Genomic DNA, 20,406 nt, shown 5'->3' with positions numbered 1-20,406 from the left:
GGTGGTCCTTGTATTCACTATGGTGGCCTGGTGGTCTCACCTCGGTGGTCCTTGTATTCACTATGGTGGCCTGGTGGTCTCACCTCGGTGGTCCTTATATTCACTATGGTGGCCTGGTGGTCTCACCTCGGTGGTCCTTGTATTCACTATGGTGGTCTCACCTCGGTGGTCCTTATATTCACTATGGTGGTCTCACCTCGGTGGTCCTTGTATTCACTATGGTGGTCTCACCTCGGTGGTCCTTGTATTCACTATGGTGGCCTGGTGGTCTCACCTCGGTGGTCCTTGTATTCACTATGGTGGTCTCACCTCGGTGGTCCTTGTATTCACTATGGTGGTCTCACCTCGGTGGTCCTTGTATTCACTATGGTGGCCTGGTGGTCTCACCTCGGTGGTCCTTGTATTCACTATGGTGGTCTCACCTCGGTGGTCCTTGTATTCATTATGGAGGTCTCACCTCGGTGGTCCTTATATTCACTATGGTGGTCTCACCTCGGTGGTCCTTGTATTCACTATGGTGGCCTGGTGGTCTCACCTCGGTGGTCCTTATAATCACTATGGTGGTCTCACCTCGGTGGTCCTTGTATTCACTATGGTGGCCTGGTGGTCTCACCTCGGTGGTCCTTGTATTCACTATGGTGGTCTCACCTCGGTGGTCCTTATATTCACTATGGTGGTCTCACCTCGGTGGTCCTTGTATTCACTATGGTGGTCTCACCTCGGTGGTCCTTGTATTCACTATGGTGGTCTCACCTCGGTGGTCCTTGTATTCACTATGGAGGTCTCACCTTGGTGGTCCTTGTATTCACTATGGTGGTCTCACCTCGGTGGTCCTTGTATTCACTATGGTGGCCTGGTGGTCTCACCTCGGCGGTCCTTGTATTCACTATGGTGGTCTCACCTCGGTGGTCCTTATATTCACTATGGTGGTCTCACCTCGGTGGTCCTTGTATTCACTATGGTGGTCTCACCTCGGTGGTCCTTGTATTCACTATGGTGGCCTGGTGGTCTCACCTCGGTGGTCCTTGTATTCACTATGGTGGTCTCACCTCGGTGGTCCTTGTATTCACTATGGTGGTCTCACCTCGGTGGTCCTTGTATTCACTATGGTGGCCTGGTGGTCTCACCTCGGTGGTCCTTGTATTCACTATGGTGGTCTCACCTCGGTGGTCCTTGTATTCATTATGGAGGTCTCACCTCGGTGGTCCTTATATTCACTATGGTGGTCTCACCTCGGTGGTCCTTGTATTCACTATGGTGGCCTGGTGGTCTCACCTCGGTGGTCCTTATATTCACTATGGTGGTCTCACCTCGGTGGTCCTTGTATTCACTATGGTGGCCTGGTGGTCTCACCTCGGTGGTCCTTGTATTCACTATGGTGGTCTCACCTCGGTGGTCCTTATATTCACTATGGTGGTCTCACCTCGGTGGTCCTTGTATTCACTATGGTGGTCTCACCTCTGTGGTCCTTGTATTCACTATGGTGGCCTGGTGGTCTCACCTCGGTGGTCCTTGTATTCACTATGGTGGTCTCACCTCGGTGGTCCTTGTATTCACTATGGAGGTCTCACCTCGGTGGTCCTTGTATTCACTATGGTGGTCTCACCTCGGTGGTCCTTGTATTCACTATGGTGGTCTCACCTCGGTGGTCCTTGTATTCACTATGGAGGTCTCACCTCGGTGGTCCTTGTATTCACTATGGTGGCCTGGTGGTCTCACCTCGGTGGTCCTTGTATTCACTATGGTGGTCTCACCTCGGTGGTCCTTGTATTCACTATGGTGGTCTCACCTCGGTGGTCCTTGTATTCACTATGGTGGCCTGGTGGTCTCACCCTCGGTGGTCCTTGTATTCACTATGGTGGCCTGGTGGTCTCACCTCGGTGGTCCTTGTATTCACTATGGTGGCCTGGTGGTCTCACCTCGGTGGTCCTTGTATTCACTATGGTGGTCTCACCTCGGTGGTCCTTGTATTCACTATGGTGGCCTGGTGGTCTCACCCTCGGTGGTCCTTGTATTCACTATGGTGGTCTCACCTCGGTGGTCCTTGTATTCACTATGGTGGTCTCACCTCGGTGGTCCTTGTATTCACTGTGGTGGTCTCACCTCGGTGGTCCTTGTATTCATTATGGTGGCCTGGTGGTCTCACCCTCGGTGGTCCTTGTATTCACTATGGTGGCTTGGTGGTCTCACCTCGGTGGTCCTTGTATTCACTATGGTGGTCTCACCTCGGTGGTCCTTGTATTCACTGTGGTGGTCTCACCTCGGTGGTCCTTGTATTCATTATGGTGGCCTGGTGGTCTCACCCTCGGTGGTCCTTGTATTCATTATGGTGGCCTGGTGGTCTCACCTCGGTGGTCCTTGTATTCACTATGGTGGTCTCACCTCGGTGGTCCTTGTATTCACTATGGTGGCTTGGTGGTCTCACCTCGGTGGTCCTTGTATTCACTATGGTGGCCTGGTGGTCTCACCTCGGTGGTCCTTGTATTCACTATGGTGGCCTGGTGGTCTCACCTCGGTGGTCCTTGTATTCACTATGGTGGTCTCACCTCGGTGGTCCACGCCACTCATGTCAGGACAGGAAGTGTCTCAGACCGTTAGCTTCCAAGCTAGTAGCCTGATCTTCCATGCTGAAGTACAGGTGGTCCGTTACCATGCCAACACTTCCTCCTGGTCACCACCAAGTCTAGCGGCTTTGTCCCAAACACATCTGAGGTGGACTTGGAGACCATGACGCTAACAACTATGTTTGGAGCAAAAGATCAAATAATTGACCAAAAAGGTTGAAATCATTCAAACTAAGAAGTTGGCAATATTTGGATTTAATTTTTAATTTGTTTTTATTAAAAGTAGATTTTTTTAAATTTAAGTAGATTATATTTATTTAAGTATTTTTTTTAATTCATGTACGTTTTATATTTAAGTAGATTGTGTTTAAGTAAAACATTTTTATTTGAGTAAGTTATTTTTATTTATGTAGATGTTTCTTATTTAAGTAGTTTTTATAAATAGATTTTTTTTATTCAAGTAGATTTTTTTTTAAGTAGATTTGTTTTTATTTGTATATTTGTTTTTGGATTTTCTTGTATGAATTGAGTAATCAATGGAGGACTTTGTTGGATTAATGCAGTAATCTATGGAGGACTTTGTTGGATTAATGCAGTAATCTATGGAGGACTTTGTTGGATTAATGCAGTAATCTATGGAGTACTTTGTTGGATTAATGCAGTAATCTATGGAGGACTTTGTTGGATTAATGCAGTAATCTATGGAGGACTTTGTTGGATGAATTGAGTAATCTATGGAGGACTTTGTTAGATGAATTGAGTAATCTATGGAGTACTTTGTTGGATTAATGCAGTAATCTATGGAGGACTTTGTTGGATTAATGCAGTAATCTATGGAGGACTTTGTTGGATGAATTGAGTAATCTATGGAGGACTTTGTTGGATGAATTGAGTAATCTATGGAGTACTTTGTTGGATTAATGCAGTAATCTATGGAGTACTTTGTTGGATTAATGCAGTAATCTATGGAGGACTTTGTTGGATGAATTGAGTAATCTATGGAGTACTTTGTTGGATTAATGCAGTAATCTATGGAGTACTTTGTTGGATTAATGCAGTAATCTATGGAGGACTTTGTTGGATTAATGCAGTAATCTATGGAGTACTTTGTTGGATGAATTGAGTAATCTATGGAGGACTTTGTTGGATTAATGCAGTAATCTATGGAGGACTTTGTTGGATTAATGCAGTAATCTATGGAGTACTTTGTTGGATGAATTGAGTAATCTATGGAGGACTTTGTTGGATGAATTGAGTAATCTATGGAGGACTTTGTTGGATGAATTGAGTAATCTATGGAGGACTTTGTTAGATGAATTGAGTAATCTATGGAGGACTTTGTTGGATGAATTGAGTAATCTATGGAGGACTTTGTTGGATGAATTGAGTAATCTATGGAGGACTTTGTTGGATGAATTGAGTAATCTATGGAGGACTTTGTTGGATGAATTGAGTAATCTATGGAGTACTTTGTTGGATTAATGCAGTAATCTATGGAGTACTTTGTTGGATTAATGCAGTAATCTATGGAGGACTTTGTTGGACTAATGCAGTAATCTATGGAGGACTTTGTTGGATTAATGCAGTAATCTATGGAGTACTTTGTTGGATGAATTGAGTAATCTATGGAGTACTTTGTTGGATGAATTGAGTAATCTATGGAGGACTTTGTTGGATGAATTGAGTAATCTATGGAGGACTTTGTTGGATGAATTGAGTAATCTATGGAGGACTTTGTTAGATGAATTGAGTAATCTATGGAGGACTTTGTTGGATGAATTGAGTAATCTATGGAGGACTTTGTTGGATGAATTGAGTAATCTATGGAGGACTTTGTTGGATGAATTGAGTAATCTATGGAGGACTTTGTTGGATGAATTGAGTAATCTATGGAGTACTTTGTTGGATTAATGCAGTAATCTATGGAGTACTTTGTTGGATTAATGCAGTAATTTATGGAGGACTTTGTTGGATTAATGCAGTAATCTATGGAGGACTTTGTTGGATTAATGCAGTAATCTATGGAGTACTTTGTTGGATGAATTGAGTAATCTATGGAGTACTTTGTTGGATGAATTGAGTAATCTATGGAGGACTTTGTTGGATGAATTGAGTAATCTATGGAAGACTTTGTTGGATGAATTGAGTAATCTATGGAGGACTTTGTTGGATGAATTGAGTAATCTATGGAGGACTTTGTTGGATGAATTGAGTAATCTATGGAGGACTTTGTTGGATGAATTGAGTAATCTATGGAGGACTTTGTTGGATGAATTGAGTAATCTATGGAGTACTTTGTTGGATTAATGCAGTAATCTATGGAGGACTTTGTTGGATGAATTGAGTAATCTATGGAGGACTTTGTTGGATGAATTGAGTAATCTATGGAGGACTTTGTTAGATGAATTGAGTAATCTATGGAGGACTTTGTTGGATGAATTGAGTAATCTATGGAGGACTTTGTTGGATGAATTGAGTAATCTATGGAGGACTTTGTTGGATGAATTGAGTAATCTATGGAGGACTTTGTTGGATGAATTGAGTAATCTATGGAGGACTTTGTTAGATGAATTGAGTAATCTATGGAGGACTTTGTTGGATGAATTGAGTAATCTATGGAGGACTTTGTTGGATGAATTGAGTAATCTATGGAGGACTTTGTTGGATGAATTGAGTAATCTATGGAGTACTTTGTTGGATTAATGCAGTAATCTATGGAGTACTTTGTTGGATTAATGCAGTAATCTATGGAGGACTTTGTTGGATTAATGCAGTAATCTATGGAGGACTTTGTTGGATGAATTGAGTAATCTATGGAGGACTTTGTTGGATGAATTGAGTAATCTATGGAGGACTTTGTTGGATGAATTGAGTAATCTATGGAGGACTTTGTTGGATGAATTGAGTAATCTATGGAGGACTTTGTTGGATGAATTGAGTAATCTATGGAGTACTTTGTTGGATTAATGCAGTAATCTATGGAGGACTTTGTTGGATGAATTGAGTAATCTATGGAGTACTTTGTTGGATTAATGCAGTAATCTATGGAGGACTTTGTTGGATGAATTGAGTAATCTATGGAGTACTTTGTTGGATTAATGCAGTAATCTATGGAGGATTTTGTTGGATGAATTGAGTAATCTATGGAGGACTTTGTTGGATGAATTGAGTAATCTATGGAGGACTTTGTTGGATGAATTGAGTAATCTATGGAGGACTTTGTTAGATGAATTGAGTAATCTATGGAGGACTTTGTTGGATGAATTGAGTAATCTATGGAGGACTTTGTTGGATGAATTGAGTAATCTATGGAGGACTTTGTTGGATGAATTGAGTAATCTATGGAGTACTTTGTTGGATTAATGCAGTAATCTATGGAGTACTTTGTTGGATTAATGCAGTAATCTATGGAGGACTTTGTTGGATTAATGCAGTAATCTATGGAGGACTTTGTTGGATGAATTGAGTAATCTATGGAGGACTTTGTTGGATGAATTTAGTAATCTATGGAGGACTTTGTTGGATGAATTGAGTAATCTATGGAGTACTTTGTTGGATTAATGCAGTAATCTATGGAGGACTTTGTTGGATGAATTGAGTAATCTATGGAGTACTTTGTTGGATTAATGCAGTAATCTATGGAGGACTTTGTTGGATGAATTGAGTAATCTATGGAGTACTTTGTTGGATTAATGCAGTAATCTATGGAGTACTTTGTTGGATTAATGCAGTAATCTATGGAGGACTTTGTTGGATTAATGCAGTAATCTATGGAGGACTTTGTTGGATGAATTGAGTAATCTATGGAGGACTTTGTTGGATGAATTGAGTAATCTATGGAGTACTTTGTTGGATTAATGCAGTAATCTATGGAGGACTTTGTTGGATGAATTGAGTAATCTATGGAGTACTTTGTTGGATTAATGCAGTAATCTATGGAGGACTTTGTTGGATGAATTGAGTAATCTATGGAGTACTTTGTTGGATTAATGCAGTAATCTATGGAGTACTTTGTTGGATTAATGCAGTAATCTATGGAGGACTTTGTTGGATTAATGCAGTAATCTATGGAGGACTTTGTTGGATGAATTGAGTAATCTATGGAGGACTTTGTTGGATGAATTGAGTAATCTATGGAGTACTTTGTTGGATTAATGCAGTAATCTATGGAGGACTTTGTTGGATGAATTGAGTAATCTATGGAGTACTTTGTTGGATTAATGCAGTAATCTATGGAGGACTTTGTTGGATGAATTGAGTAATCTATGGAGTACTTTGTTGGATTAATGCAGTAATCTATGGAGTACTTTGTTGGATTAATGCAGTAATCTATGGAGGACTTTGTTGGATTAATGCAGTAATCTATGGAGGACTTTGTTGGATGAATTGAGTAATCTATGGAGGACTTTGTTGGATGAATTGAGTAATCTATGGAGTACTTTGTTGGATTAATGCAGTAATCTATGGAGGACTTTGTTGGATGAATTGAGTAATCTATGGAGTACTTTGTTGGATTAATGCAGTAATCTATGGAGGACTTTGTTGGATGAATTGAGTAATCTATGGAGTACTTTGTTGGATTAATGCAGTAATCTATGGAGTACTTTGTTGGATTAATGCAGTAATCTATGGAGGACTTTGTTGGATTAATGCAGTAATCTATGGAGGACTTTGTTGGATGAATTGAGTAATCTATGGAGGACTTTGTTGGATGAATTGAGTAATCTATGGAGGACTTTGTTGGATTAATGCAGTAATCTATGGAGGACTTTGTTGGATGAATTGAGTAATCTATGGAGTACTTTGTTGGATGAATTGAGTAATCTATGGAGTACTTTGTTGGATTAATGCAGTAATCTATGGAGGACTTTGTTGGATGAATTGAGTAATCTATGGAGGACTTTGTTGGATGAATTGAGTAATCTATGGAGTACTTTGTTGGATTAATGCAGTAATCTATGGAGGACTTTGTTGGATGAATTGAGTAATCTATGGAGTACTTTGTTGGATTAATGCAGTAATCTATGGAGGACTTTGTTGGATGAATTGAGTAATCTATGGAGTACTTTGTTGGATTAATGCAGTAATCTATGGAGTACTTTGTTGGATTAATGCAGTAATCTATGGAGGACTTTGTTGGATTAATGCAGTAATCTATGGAGGACTTTGTTGGATGAATTGAGTAATCTATGGAGGACTTTGTTGGATGAATTGAGTAATCTATGGAGTACTTTGTTGGATTAATGCAGTAATCTATGGAGGACTTTGTTGGATGAATTGAGTAATCTATGGAGTACTTTGTTGGATTAATGCAGTAATCTATGGAGGACTTTGTTGGATGAATTGAGTAATCTATGGAGTACTTTGTTGGATTAATGCAGTAATCTATGGAGTACTTTGTTGGATTAATGCAGTAATCTATGGAGGACTTTGTTGGATTAATGCAGTAATCTATGGAGGACTTTGTTGGATGAATTGAGTAATCTATGGAGGACTTTGTTGGATGAATTGAGTAATCTATGGAGTACTTTGTTGGATTAATGCAGTAATCTATGGAGGACTTTGTTGGATGAATTGAGTAATCTATGGAGTACTTTGTTGGATTAATGCAGTAATCTATGGAGGACTTTGTTGGATGAATTGAGTAATCTATGGAGTACTTTGTTGGATTAATGCAGTAATCTATGGAGTACTTTGTTGGATTAATGCAGTAATCTATGGAGGACTTTGTTGGATTAATGCAGTAATCTATGGAGGACTTTGTTGGACGAATTGAGTAATCTATGGAGGACTTTGTTGGATGAATTGAGTAATCTATGGAGTACTTTGTTGGATTAATGCAGTAATCTATGGAGGACTTTGTTGGATGAATTGAGTAATCTATGGAGTACTTTGTTGGATTAATGCAGTAATCTATGGAGGACTTTGTTGGATGAATTGAGTAATCTATGGAGTACTTTGTTGGATTAATGCAGTAATCTATGGAGTACTTTGTTGGATTAATGCAGTAATCTATGGAGGACTTTGTTGGATTAATGCAGTAATCTATGGAGGACTTTGTTGGATGAATTGAGTAATCTATGGAGGACTTTGTTGGATGAATTGAGTAATCTATGGAGGACTTTGTTGGATTAATGCAGTAATCTATGGAGGACTTTGTTGGATGAATTGAGTAATCTATGGAGTACTTTGTTGGATGAATTGAGTAATCTATGGAGTACTTTGTTGGATTAATGCAGTAATCTATGGAGGACTTTGTTGGATGAATTGAGTAATCTATGGAGGACTTTGTTGGATGAATTGAGTAATCTATGGAGTACTTTGTTGGATTAATGCAGTAATCTATGGAGGACTTTGTTGGATGAATTGAGTAATCTATGGAGTACTTTGTTGGATTAATGCAGTAATCTATGGAGGACTTTGTTGGATGAATTGAGTAATCTATGGAGTACTTTGTTGGATTAATGCAGTAATCTATGGAGTACTTTGTTGGATTAATGCAGTAATCTATGGAGGACTTTGTTGGATTAATGCAGTAATCTATGGAGGACTTTGTTGGATGAATTGAGTAATCTATGGAGGACTTTGTTGGATGAATTGAGTAATCTATGGAGTACTTTGTTGGATTAATGCAGTAATCTATGGAGGACTTTGTTGGATGAATTGAGTAATCTATGGAGTACTTTGTTGGATTAATGCAGTAATCTATGGAGGACTTTGTTGGATGAATTGAGTAATCTATGGAGTACTTTGTTGGATTAATGCAGTAATCTATGGAGTACTTTGTTGGATTAATGCAGTAATCTATGGAGGACTTTGTTGGATTAATGCAGTAATCTATGGAGGACTTTGTTGGATGAATTGAGTAATCTATGGAGGACTTTGTTGGATGAATTGAGTAATCTATGGAGTACTTTGTTGGATTAATGCAGTAATCTATGGAGGACTTTGTTGGATGAATTGAGTAATCTATGGAGTACTTTGTTGGATTAATGCAGTAATCTATGGAGTACTTTGTTGGATTAATGCAGTAATCTATGGAGGACTTTGTTGGATTAATGCAGTAATCTATGGAGGACTTTGTTGGATGAATTGAGTAATCTATGGAGGACTTTGTTGGATGAATTGAGTAATCTATGGAGGACTTTGTTGGATTAATGCAGTAATCTATGGAGGACTTTGTTGGATGAATTGAGTAATCTATGGAGTACTTTGTTGGATTAATGCAGTAATCTATGGAGGACTTTGTTGGATTAATTGAGTAATCTATGGAGTACTTTGTTGGATTAATGCAGTAATCTATGGAGGACTTTGTTGGATGAATTGAGTAATCTATGGAGTACTTTGTTGGATTAATGCAGTAATCTATGGAGTACTTTGTTGGATTAATGCAGTAATCTATGGAGGACTTTGTTGGATTAATGCAGTAATCTATGGAGGACTTTGTTGGATTAATGCAGTAATCTATGGAGGACTTTGTTGGATGAATTGAGTAATCTATGGAGGACTTTGTTGGATGAATTGAGTAATCTATGGAGTACTTTGTTGGATTAATGCAGTAATCTATGGAGGACTTTGTTGGATGAATTGAGTAATCTATGGAGTACTTTGTTGGATTAATGCAGTAATCTATGGAGGACTTTGTTGGATGAATTGAGTAATCTATGGAGTACTTTGTTGGATTAATGCAGTAATCTATGGAGGACTTTGTTGGATTAATGCAGTAATCTATGGAGGACTTTGTTGGATGAATTGAGTAATCTATGGAGGACTTTGTTGGATGAATTGAGTAATCTATGGAGTACTTTGTTGGATTAATGCAGTAATCTATGGAGGACTTTGTTGGATGAATTGAGTAATCTATGGAGTACTTTGTTGGATTAATGCAGTAATCTATGGAGTACTTTGTTGGATTAATGCAGTAATCTATGGAGGACTTTGTTGGATTAATGCAGTAATCTATGGAGGACTTTGTTGGATGAATTGAGTAATCTATGGAGGACTTTGTTGGATGAATTGAGTAATCTATGGAGGACTTTGTTGGATTAATGCAGTAATCTATGGAGGACTTTGTTGGATGAATTGAGTAATCTATGGAGGACTTTGTTGGATGAATTGAGTAATCTATGGAGTACTTTGTTGGATTAATGCAGTAATCTATGGAGGACTTTGTTGGATGAATTGAGTAATCTATGGAGTACTTTGTTGGATTAATGCAGTAATCTATGGAGGACTTTGTTGGATGAATTGAGTAATCTATGGAGTACTTTGTTGGATTAATGCAGTAATCTATGGAGGACTTTGTTGGATGAATTGAGTAATCTATGGAGTACTTTGTTGGATTAATGCAGTAATCTATGGAGTACTTTGTTGGATTAATGCAGTAATCTATGGAGGACTTTGTTGGATTAATGCAGTAATCTATGGAGGACTTTGTTGGATGAATTGAGTAATCTATGGAGGACTTTGTTGGATGAATTGAGTAATCTATGGAGTACTTTGTTGGATTAATGCAGTAATCTATGGAGGACTTTGTTGGATGAATTGAGTAATCTATGGAGTACTTTGTTGGATTAATGCAGTAATCTATGGAGTACTTTGTTGGATTAATGCAGTAATCTATGGAGGACTTTGTTGGATTAATGCAGTAATCTATGGAGGACTTTGTTGGATGAATTGAGTAATCTATGGAGGACTTTGTTGGATGAATTGAGTAATCTATGGAGGACTTTGTTGGATGAATTGAGTAATCTATGGAGGACTTTGTTGGATGAATTGAGTAATCTATGGAGTACTTTGTTGGATTAATGCAGTAATCTATGGAGGACTTTGTTGGATGAATTGAGTAATCTATGGAGTACTTTGTTGGATTAATGCAGTAATCTATGGAGGACTTTGTTGGATGAATTGAGTAATCTATGGAGTACTTTGTTGGATTAATGCAGTAATCTATGGAGGACTTTGTTGGATGAATTGAGTAATCTATGGAGTACTTTGTTGGATTAATGCAGTAATCTATGGAGTACTTTGTTGGATTAATGCAGTAATCTATGGAGGACTTTGTTGGATTAATGCAGTAATCTATGGAGGACTTTGTTGGATGAATTGAGTAATCTATGGAGGACTTTGTTGGATGAATTGAGTAATCTATGGAGTACTTTGTTGGATTAATGCAGTAATCTATGGAGGACTTTGTTGGATGAATTGAGTAATCTATGGAGTACTTTGTTGGATTAATGCAGTAATCTATGGAGTACTTTGTTGGATTAATGCAGTAATCTATGGAGGACTTTGTTGGATTAATGCAGTAATCTATGGAGGACTTTGTTGGATGAATTGAGTAATCTATGGAGGACTTTGTTGGATGAATTGAGTAATCTATGGAGGACTTTGTTGGATTAATGCAGTAATCTATGGAGGACTTTGTTGGATGAATTGAGTAATCTATGGAGTACTTTGTTGGATTAATGCAGTAATCTATGGAGGACTTTGTTGGATGAATTGAGTAATCTATGGAGTACTTTGTTGGATTAATGCAGTAATCTATGGAGGACTTTGTTGGATTAATTGAGTAATGGGATAAAAGGCACTTAATGTTATGACAGATGTTTGCAATAAAGAAGTAACTTCCATTCTTCACACCACCAAGATGACACGTGTGTGTGTGTGTGTGTGTGTGTGTGTGTGTGTGTGTGTGTGTGTGTGTGTGTGTGTGTGTGTGTGTGTGTGTGTGTGTGTGTGTGTGTGTGTGTGTGTGTGTGTGTCTGTGTGTGTGTGTGTGTGTGTGTGTGTGTGTGTGTGTGTGTGTGTGTGTGTTCACGTGTGCATCAATCAAAAAGAAACGTTGTTGGATGCCACACGGGTCACAGCACCGCCACACCACCGCGCTGACACTATGTCGCCTCTTTAAACTCTTTCATGGATTTCTTGTCCTTTCATCTTAAAGTGTCAGTCAAGACAATAAAAGTCCAAGTTGTGTGTGTGTGTGTGTGTGTGTGTGTGTGTGTGTGTGTGTGTGTGTGTGTGTGTGTGTGTGTGTGTGTGTGTGTGTGTGTGTGTGTGTGTGTGTGTGTGTGTGCTGGTGGTGTATTCGCTGTGTGAGAGCTCCCTCTTGGTGTCAGCTGGCCAACTGTTAGCGAGCTGCTGCAGACACACACACACACACACACACACACACACACAGACACACACACACACATACACACACACACACACACACACACACAGACACACACACACACACACACAGACACACACACACGCACACACACACAAACACACACACACGCACACACACACAAACACACACACACACACATACATACACACACACACAGACATACACACACACAGACACACACACACAGACACACACACACACACACACACCTACACACGTAGAATAAAGGGAGACATGTTTATGATGAAGGTTGTTTATTTACAGGTTGAAGAAACAAACAATGCTTGTGTTTTGTTTTTTCTAGTAAACATTTTCTAAGATGACCCTCAGGTTAATTATTATTATTATTATTATTATGTTATATTATTATTATTATTGTTGTTATTACTTTTGTTAATATTACATTGTTATTATTATTTTTTAATATAACAATCATCATTATTTGTGTAATTACTATTTTCATGATCATCATCATCATTATTATTACTTTATTAGTATTATTACTATTATCATTATTATTATTGTAAATAATATTATTATTATCATCATTTTTATTATTACTATCTTCATTATTATTATTATTACTTTTATTAATATTGTATTATTACTGTTGTTAATAATATTATTATCAGCATTATTTTTATAATTACTATCATCATCATCATTATTATTGCTTTTAACATTGTATTATTACTTTTATAATTGTTTTTATTGTGAATAATATTATCATCATCAGTATTATTACTTTTATTAGTATTATTACTATTATCATTATTATTGTAAATAACATTATTATATCATCATTTTTTGTTATTACTATCACCAATATTATAACCTTTATTAATATTACATTATTATTGTTGTTAATATCATTATCAGCATTATTTTTATAATTACTATCATCATCATCCTTATTATTGCTTTTATTATTTTATTATTACTATTATCATTGTTATTATTATAAATAATATTATTATTATCATCGTTATTTGTATTATTATTATCATCAAAATTATTAGTATTATATTACTTGTATTAATATTACATTATAATTATTAATATAATTTGTATAATTCGTATTCTTAATATAAATTACAATTGTTATTATCATTATTATTATTCCATATTTATGCTCAGATTCAAGTCATGTTTGTTAAGTTAACATTAAAGTTTCTATATTCTGCTGCAATTAAAGCAGTTATGGTAATATTATTTAAGTCAATCATATTTTGTGACTGTTCTCTTTATTCATGATTTATTATTGTTCTTTGATTCTGATTAAATATTTCTAATTGAGTCAAAAATGCTGCTTCATAATGTGCAGTATGTATATTTATGATATATTATATTTGATGTATTTACACATAATGTGCAGTGTGTATATTTATGATATATATTTACACATAATGTGCAGTATGTATATTTATGATATATATTTACACATAATGTGCAGTATGTATATTTATGATATATTATATTTACACATAATGTGCAGTATGTATATTTATGATATATATTTACACATAATGTGCAGTATGTATATTTATGATATATATTTACACATATGTATATTTATGATATATATTTACACATGTATATTGATGGTATATATTTACACATATGTATATTTATGATATATATTTACACATATGTATATTTATGATATATATTTACACATATGTATATTTATGGTATATATTTACACATATGTATATTTATGATATATTTTCACCTCCTGTATGTTTATTTGTGTAGATGACATAAAACAATGGTAATATTGTTCATGTTTGAAGAACTGCTAGTAATATTGAATAATAATAATAATAATAATATTGTTGTGTGTTGCCTTCAGGGTCGCTGCATAAACTTCAGCCGTGGCTGACAGCCGATGAGGACGCCGCCACGCCCGCCGCGCTCGCCGCCGCCGACCAGAGAAGACTTTCACACTTTTTGACATTTCCTCTTTGCTCCGCCTCCTGGCTGACTTTTGCCTTTCATTTTAACCACACAACACGCCGTCCCTGAACGCATCGCACATATTGAAGAAGAAGGGAGAAAGAGTCCCGCCTCTCGGCGACGTCTCGTCAGCGAGCGACCGCGAGGACGGCGGCCCCGCCGGCGCCCCCTTCTTGACGTCCCGACGTGGTCACGCGTGCACGCGCATGACGGGCAGGACGCCCCAAGGTCGCGGCCAGGAGACACCTTCCCGTCGTCAGGAAATTAATAGAGCGTTATTCGGCCGCGGGTCAAGCGCTCGCCGCAGTCTGCTGTGCGCTCAGCAATGCATGATGGGACTTTTCCTGCGACTTTAATTAAGGGAATTAAGCGCCGGCCTGTGAAGACACGCCCCCTCGCTCAAGTCCACAACGCAAACCCAAAGCAACGGATGCGACGGACGGAGAAGTATTGTTCATTCCCGCAGGTCAAGCCCCGCCCCCTCGGCCTTCTTCCCGTCCCGCCTCGTGGGGGGGGGGGCAGAAGGAAAAGACTAGAACGATCAAGTCACTTGAGATGTGGGAGTGGACAGACACGATTGGAGTGGAAACCTGCCAACCTTTGACAAGAAGCACTATGGACAATGACCGGTGGCGGGGTCACACTGGTCACGTGACACCTCGCTAATTAATATTCCTTTGTTCACGCCCGGCCACGCCCCCTCGCTCTACCTTACTGTACTTTACTGTACACTTTATTAGCATTATTATTATTATCCAACCTGGTCACGTGACACCTCGCTAATTCATATTCCTTTGTTCCTGCCTGGACACGCCCCCTCGCTCTACCTTACCCCACACTTTATTATTATTATTATCCAACATGGTCACGTGACACCTCGCTAATTCATATTCCTTTGTTCCTGCCTGGACACGCCCCCTCACTGTACTTCACTGTACACTTTATTATTATTATTATCCAACATGGTCACGTGACACCTCAACTCCTCGCTAATTACTATTCCTTTGTTCACGCCCGGCCACGCCCCCTCGCTCTACCTTACTGTACTTTACTGTACTTTACTGTACTTTACCACATAATGGTTTTATAAACAATACACACTCTTTTCCTGTCTGCTTTTCTACACGCTAAAGGGGATCTTTAATTGGCCCTTACACGTTATACGGCCCGACAGGGGCCCCCAACATTTGTGTGTCCGTGTGTGTGTGTGTGTCCGTGTGTGTGTGTGCGTGTGTGTGTGTGTGTGTGTGTGTGTGTGTGTGTGTGTGTGTGTGTGTGTGTGTGTGTGTGTGTGTGTGTGTGTGTGTGTGTGTGTGTGTTTGAACAGACTGGGTGCAGGGTGTGCAACATCTCCCCCCGTGAAGTCACCGGAGGCGTGGCACACACACACACACACTCAGACACACACACACTCAGACACACACACACACACACACACACACACACACACACGATCCCTCCAAGGTCTTTATAGCCCCAAAAAAGAGGTCTTGTGTTTAGTAAAAAAATATGCACTCCTGCACCTTCTGCTTTGTCCGTGTGTGTGTGTGTGTGTGTGTGTGTGTGTGTGTGTGTGTGTGTGTGTGTGTGTGTGTGTGTGTGTGTGTGTGTGTGTGTGTGTGTGTGTGTGTGTGTGTGTGTGTGTGTGTGTGTGTGTGTGTGTGTGTGTGTGTGTGTGTGTGTCGTGGTCAACAGTGTGGACAGTAGAAAATAATAATCCAATGTCTATTTCCCTCCCAGTGTCATTTCTCCACTCCTTGTGAGTCTGAAGAAGAAGAAAAGGTTTTGAAGATTTCATCCTGTTGGAATGTAAACACTTTGTGTTGTTGTTTTCTTCTTGTGTAACACTCTTTGTGTTGTTTTCTTCTTGTGTGTAACACTCTTTGTGTTGTTGTTTTCTTCTTGTGTAACACTCTTTGTGTTGTTTTCTTCTTGTGTAACACTCTTTGTGTTGTTTTCTTGTTGTTGTTGTTGTTGTGTGTAACAGTACTCGTGTTTGTTGTGTGTAACATTAGTTGTGGTGATTTGTTGTTTTAGTGTGTACACATATATATATGTGTATATATATGTGTGTGTATATATATATATATATATATATATATATATATATATATATATATATACAGTATATATATATATATATATATATATATATATATATATATACACATATATGTATGTATGTATATATATATATATATATATATATACACACACATACATAATGTATATACATATATACACGTATATATATATATACATGTATATATATATATATATATATACATTATGTATTTGTGTGTATATATGTATATATATATACATATATGTGTATATATATATATATATATACTGTGTATATATATATATATATATATATATATATATATATATATATATATACACACACACACATATATATACACATTTATATGTGTACACACTAAAACAACAAAACACCACAAGTAATGTTACACACAACAAACAACACAAATACTGTTACACACAACAATAAGACAACATGACACAAATACTGTTATACACAACAACAAGAAAACAACACAAACACTATTTTATTCTCTGACATTCCCACAATAAATGAACAAGAGTTGCCTCACTTCATACATAACTTGCTATCTAGTACAGCAATTTTAAACAGCTGAGAAGATGTCAAATACAATCTATTCAATATCTTCAATTGAGTCAGCTTATCTTTAATGCTTCTAAAGGGCTTATTGGCATTGTTCCAAATATCATTCCATGATATGTCTCTTTCATCGAAAATGTTCAAGTCCATCATCCATTTCCGAACACATGCATCATTTGCATTTCTAGTGTGGTGTTCATTTATTATTCCATAAAATAGTTTCATTAATTTCTTAACTGTATCTTGATTAAAAAGTGCATCATGGCTATTTAAAGACATACTTTCAGAGGATATGCATTTATTTACAGCGTGTTTTAATGAGATAACTTTTAAAAAATGATTTCTGGGTACATTATATTGATCAACTAAATCATTGAACGGTTTAAAAGACTTTTTATTAATAATATGATGAGGTTTAGTAATACCTCTGTCTTTCCATGTTGTCCATTTAACCACATTGTTATTAATTATGATATTAGGATTGTACCAAAGCGGTTGATTGACAGATGTCATTGACTTGATTCCTAGTATTTTCTGAGACAGTTTTAGAATGTTAAAGGTGGCTTCTATTGGGCTCTGCCTCAATTCATTAGGTAGTTTTCAATGTAATATAAACTCCCCACATCAATGTCCAAATTCATTAACATATTTTTTTCTATGTTGATCCAGTCCTTATCTGCAGAAGAATGACATAATAATAATAATAATAATAATAATAATGGATTAGATTTAAAGTGGCTTGCTTGTTCACAAGCGAAGGAGATGTAATAATGTAAGAAGTTTGGTTATTGTAGTCCTCCTTTATCTTGTGTACAAGACAACCTTAAGTATGAACATCTGGCCTTCTTTCCACACCATATAAAATGTGATGTCATTGGATGTATTTTCTTAAACCAACTTTTATTAATTAGGACTGGCATCATTTTCAGTATATAATTAACTGCTGGCAGTATACTCATTTTTACTATGTTCACCCGACCCCAAAGTGATATTTGGAGACGTGACCAGCGTTCAATTTTGGATTCTCTCTTATTTTTTAAATGTTTAAGATTTAGATCTCTGCTTGTATAAAGGTTTGGTGTAATGTGTAGTCCTAGATATATGATTTCTGCCTCTTTCTATTTAATTTTGGAGTTCTGAACTTGTGATTTCTTGCAGTGTTTATTAAGTGGTAATATGTCACATTTGTCCCAATGGACTTTCTACCCTGATGAACAGCCATATTCAGTGATGACATCATTGATTTAGTGAAGAGAGGAGTTAACATGTGACAGGTAGAGAATGATGTCGTCACAATACATCCATAGCTTATTATACTGAGAGACCATTTTTATACCATGAATATTATTTTCACTTCTTATTTTTGCAGCTAATTGTTCAATAACCAAATTAAATAATAATCCAGATGCAGGACATCCCTGTTTTACTCCTCTTTTTAACGAAAAAAGGTTCTGAAATATGATTATTGGTTTTGACTGATGCAATGGACCTTGTATAAAGCATCTTAATCCATTGTATACAATTATTAAGACCAGATGACCAGAGGACCAGAAGACCGGAGGACCAGAAGACCAGAGGACCAGAAGACCAGAAGACCGGAGGACCAGAAGACCAGAGGACCAGAAGACCAGAAGACCGGAGGACCAGAAGACCAGAGGACCAGAAGACCAGAGGACCAGAAGACCACAGTACCACAGGACCAGAAGACCAGAAGACCGGAGGACCAGAAGACCAGAGGACCAGAAGACCAGAGGACCAGAAGACCAGAAGACCAGGGTTTAGTGGACTGAGTTGTGTTCACCTTCACTGTGAGATCTTCTGACAAGACTGAAGTCAAGTTGATGTTCAACATCCACGTCGTCTCAAGGAAAACATATCATAAACTTTGTTTGGTCACATTTAAGGAAAGTGGTTCTTGTTCAGAACTGGTTCCCAGTGTATCCATTCCTTGTTCAGAACTGGTTCCAATGTATCCATTCCTTGTTCAGAACTGGTTCCCAGTGTATCCATTCCTTGTTCAGAACTGGTTCCCAGTGTATCCATTCCTTGTTCAGAACTGGTTCCCAGTGTATCCATTCCTTGGAACCACTTTCAGGTGCGTAGTGACATCAGACAGCAGAACAAACACTGCAAACTTTGCTTTTCCAAGGAAAGATTGCTACACTACTTGTAAAAACTGCAGTGTTGCAGTACTTGTAAAAACTGCAGTGTTGCAGTACTTGTAAAAACTGCAGTGTTGCAGTACTTATAAAAACTGCAGTGTTACAGTACTTGTAAAAACTGCAGTGTTGCAGTACTTGTAAAAACTGCAGTGTTGCAGTACTTGTAAAAACTGCAGTGTTGCAGTACTTGTAAAAACTGCAGTGTTGCAGTACTTGTAAAAACTGCAGTGTTGCAGTACTCGCTCCAGTCCAAGTCCGCCCCAAGACCACTGCCAGCGAGCAGGGACTAAGTTTAGGACTAATTTGGGAGAAAACTTGGTAGACATTGGCCACAGTGCTCCTGATTTCCGGTAGGTGAATGTTCAATTGTAGTAATTTTACAATATATTCGTTATTTCATGATATACTTATTCTTTTATGATATATAATATTACGGTAGATGTATTACTTTGTGATTTTTTTATACTTTTTATGAAACATTTATTATTTGATGATATATTTATTCTTTTATGATACAATATAATTTTTTACAATATATACATTTTTTTGTGATATATTTAGTAGTGGCACACGTTATGTATTGTTGTATTAATAATGTAGTGGTACATGTTATGTATTGTTGTATTAATAATGTAGTGGTACATGTTATGTATTGTTGTATTAATAATGTAGTGGTACACGTTATGTATTGCATTAATAATGTAGTGGTACATGTTATGTATTGTTGTATTAATAATGTAGTGGTACATGTTATGTATTGTTGTATTAATAATGTAGTGGTACATGTTATGTGTTGTATTAATAATGTAGTGGTACACGTTGTGTATTGTATTAATAATGTAGTGGTACATGTTATGTATTGTTGTATTAATAATGTAGTGGTACATGTTATGTATT

At 37.4% G+C, this 20,406-nt stretch overlaps 1 protein-coding gene across 5 annotated transcripts in view; it reads left to right on the top strand.

The window, feature by feature from the left end:
* The window catches only part of antxr2a (ANTXR cell adhesion molecule 2a), a 143,899-nt gene extending 128,094 nt beyond the window's left edge, over positions 1-15,805 (top strand). For all 5 annotated transcript variants that reach the window (XM_062024357.1, XM_062024356.1, XM_062024354.1 and 2 more), the window contains one exon: positions 14,597-15,805. In XM_062024357.1, the coding sequence (XP_061880341.1) occupies positions 14,597-14,626 (30 nt within the window). In that variant the 3' untranslated portion in view covers positions 14,627-15,805. The remainder of the gene's footprint in view (positions 1-14,596) is intronic.
* The last annotated feature ends 4,601 nt before the right edge of the window (positions 15,806-20,406 follow it).

This window comes from Entelurus aequoreus, linkage group LG17, assembly GCF_033978785.1.
Source record: "Entelurus aequoreus isolate RoL-2023_Sb linkage group LG17, RoL_Eaeq_v1.1, whole genome shotgun sequence".
NCBI lineage: Eukaryota > Metazoa > Chordata > Actinopteri > Syngnathiformes > Syngnathidae > Entelurus > Entelurus aequoreus.
Note: the sequence above shows the minus strand (reverse complement) of the source record. Positions and strands in the feature narration are given on the sequence as shown.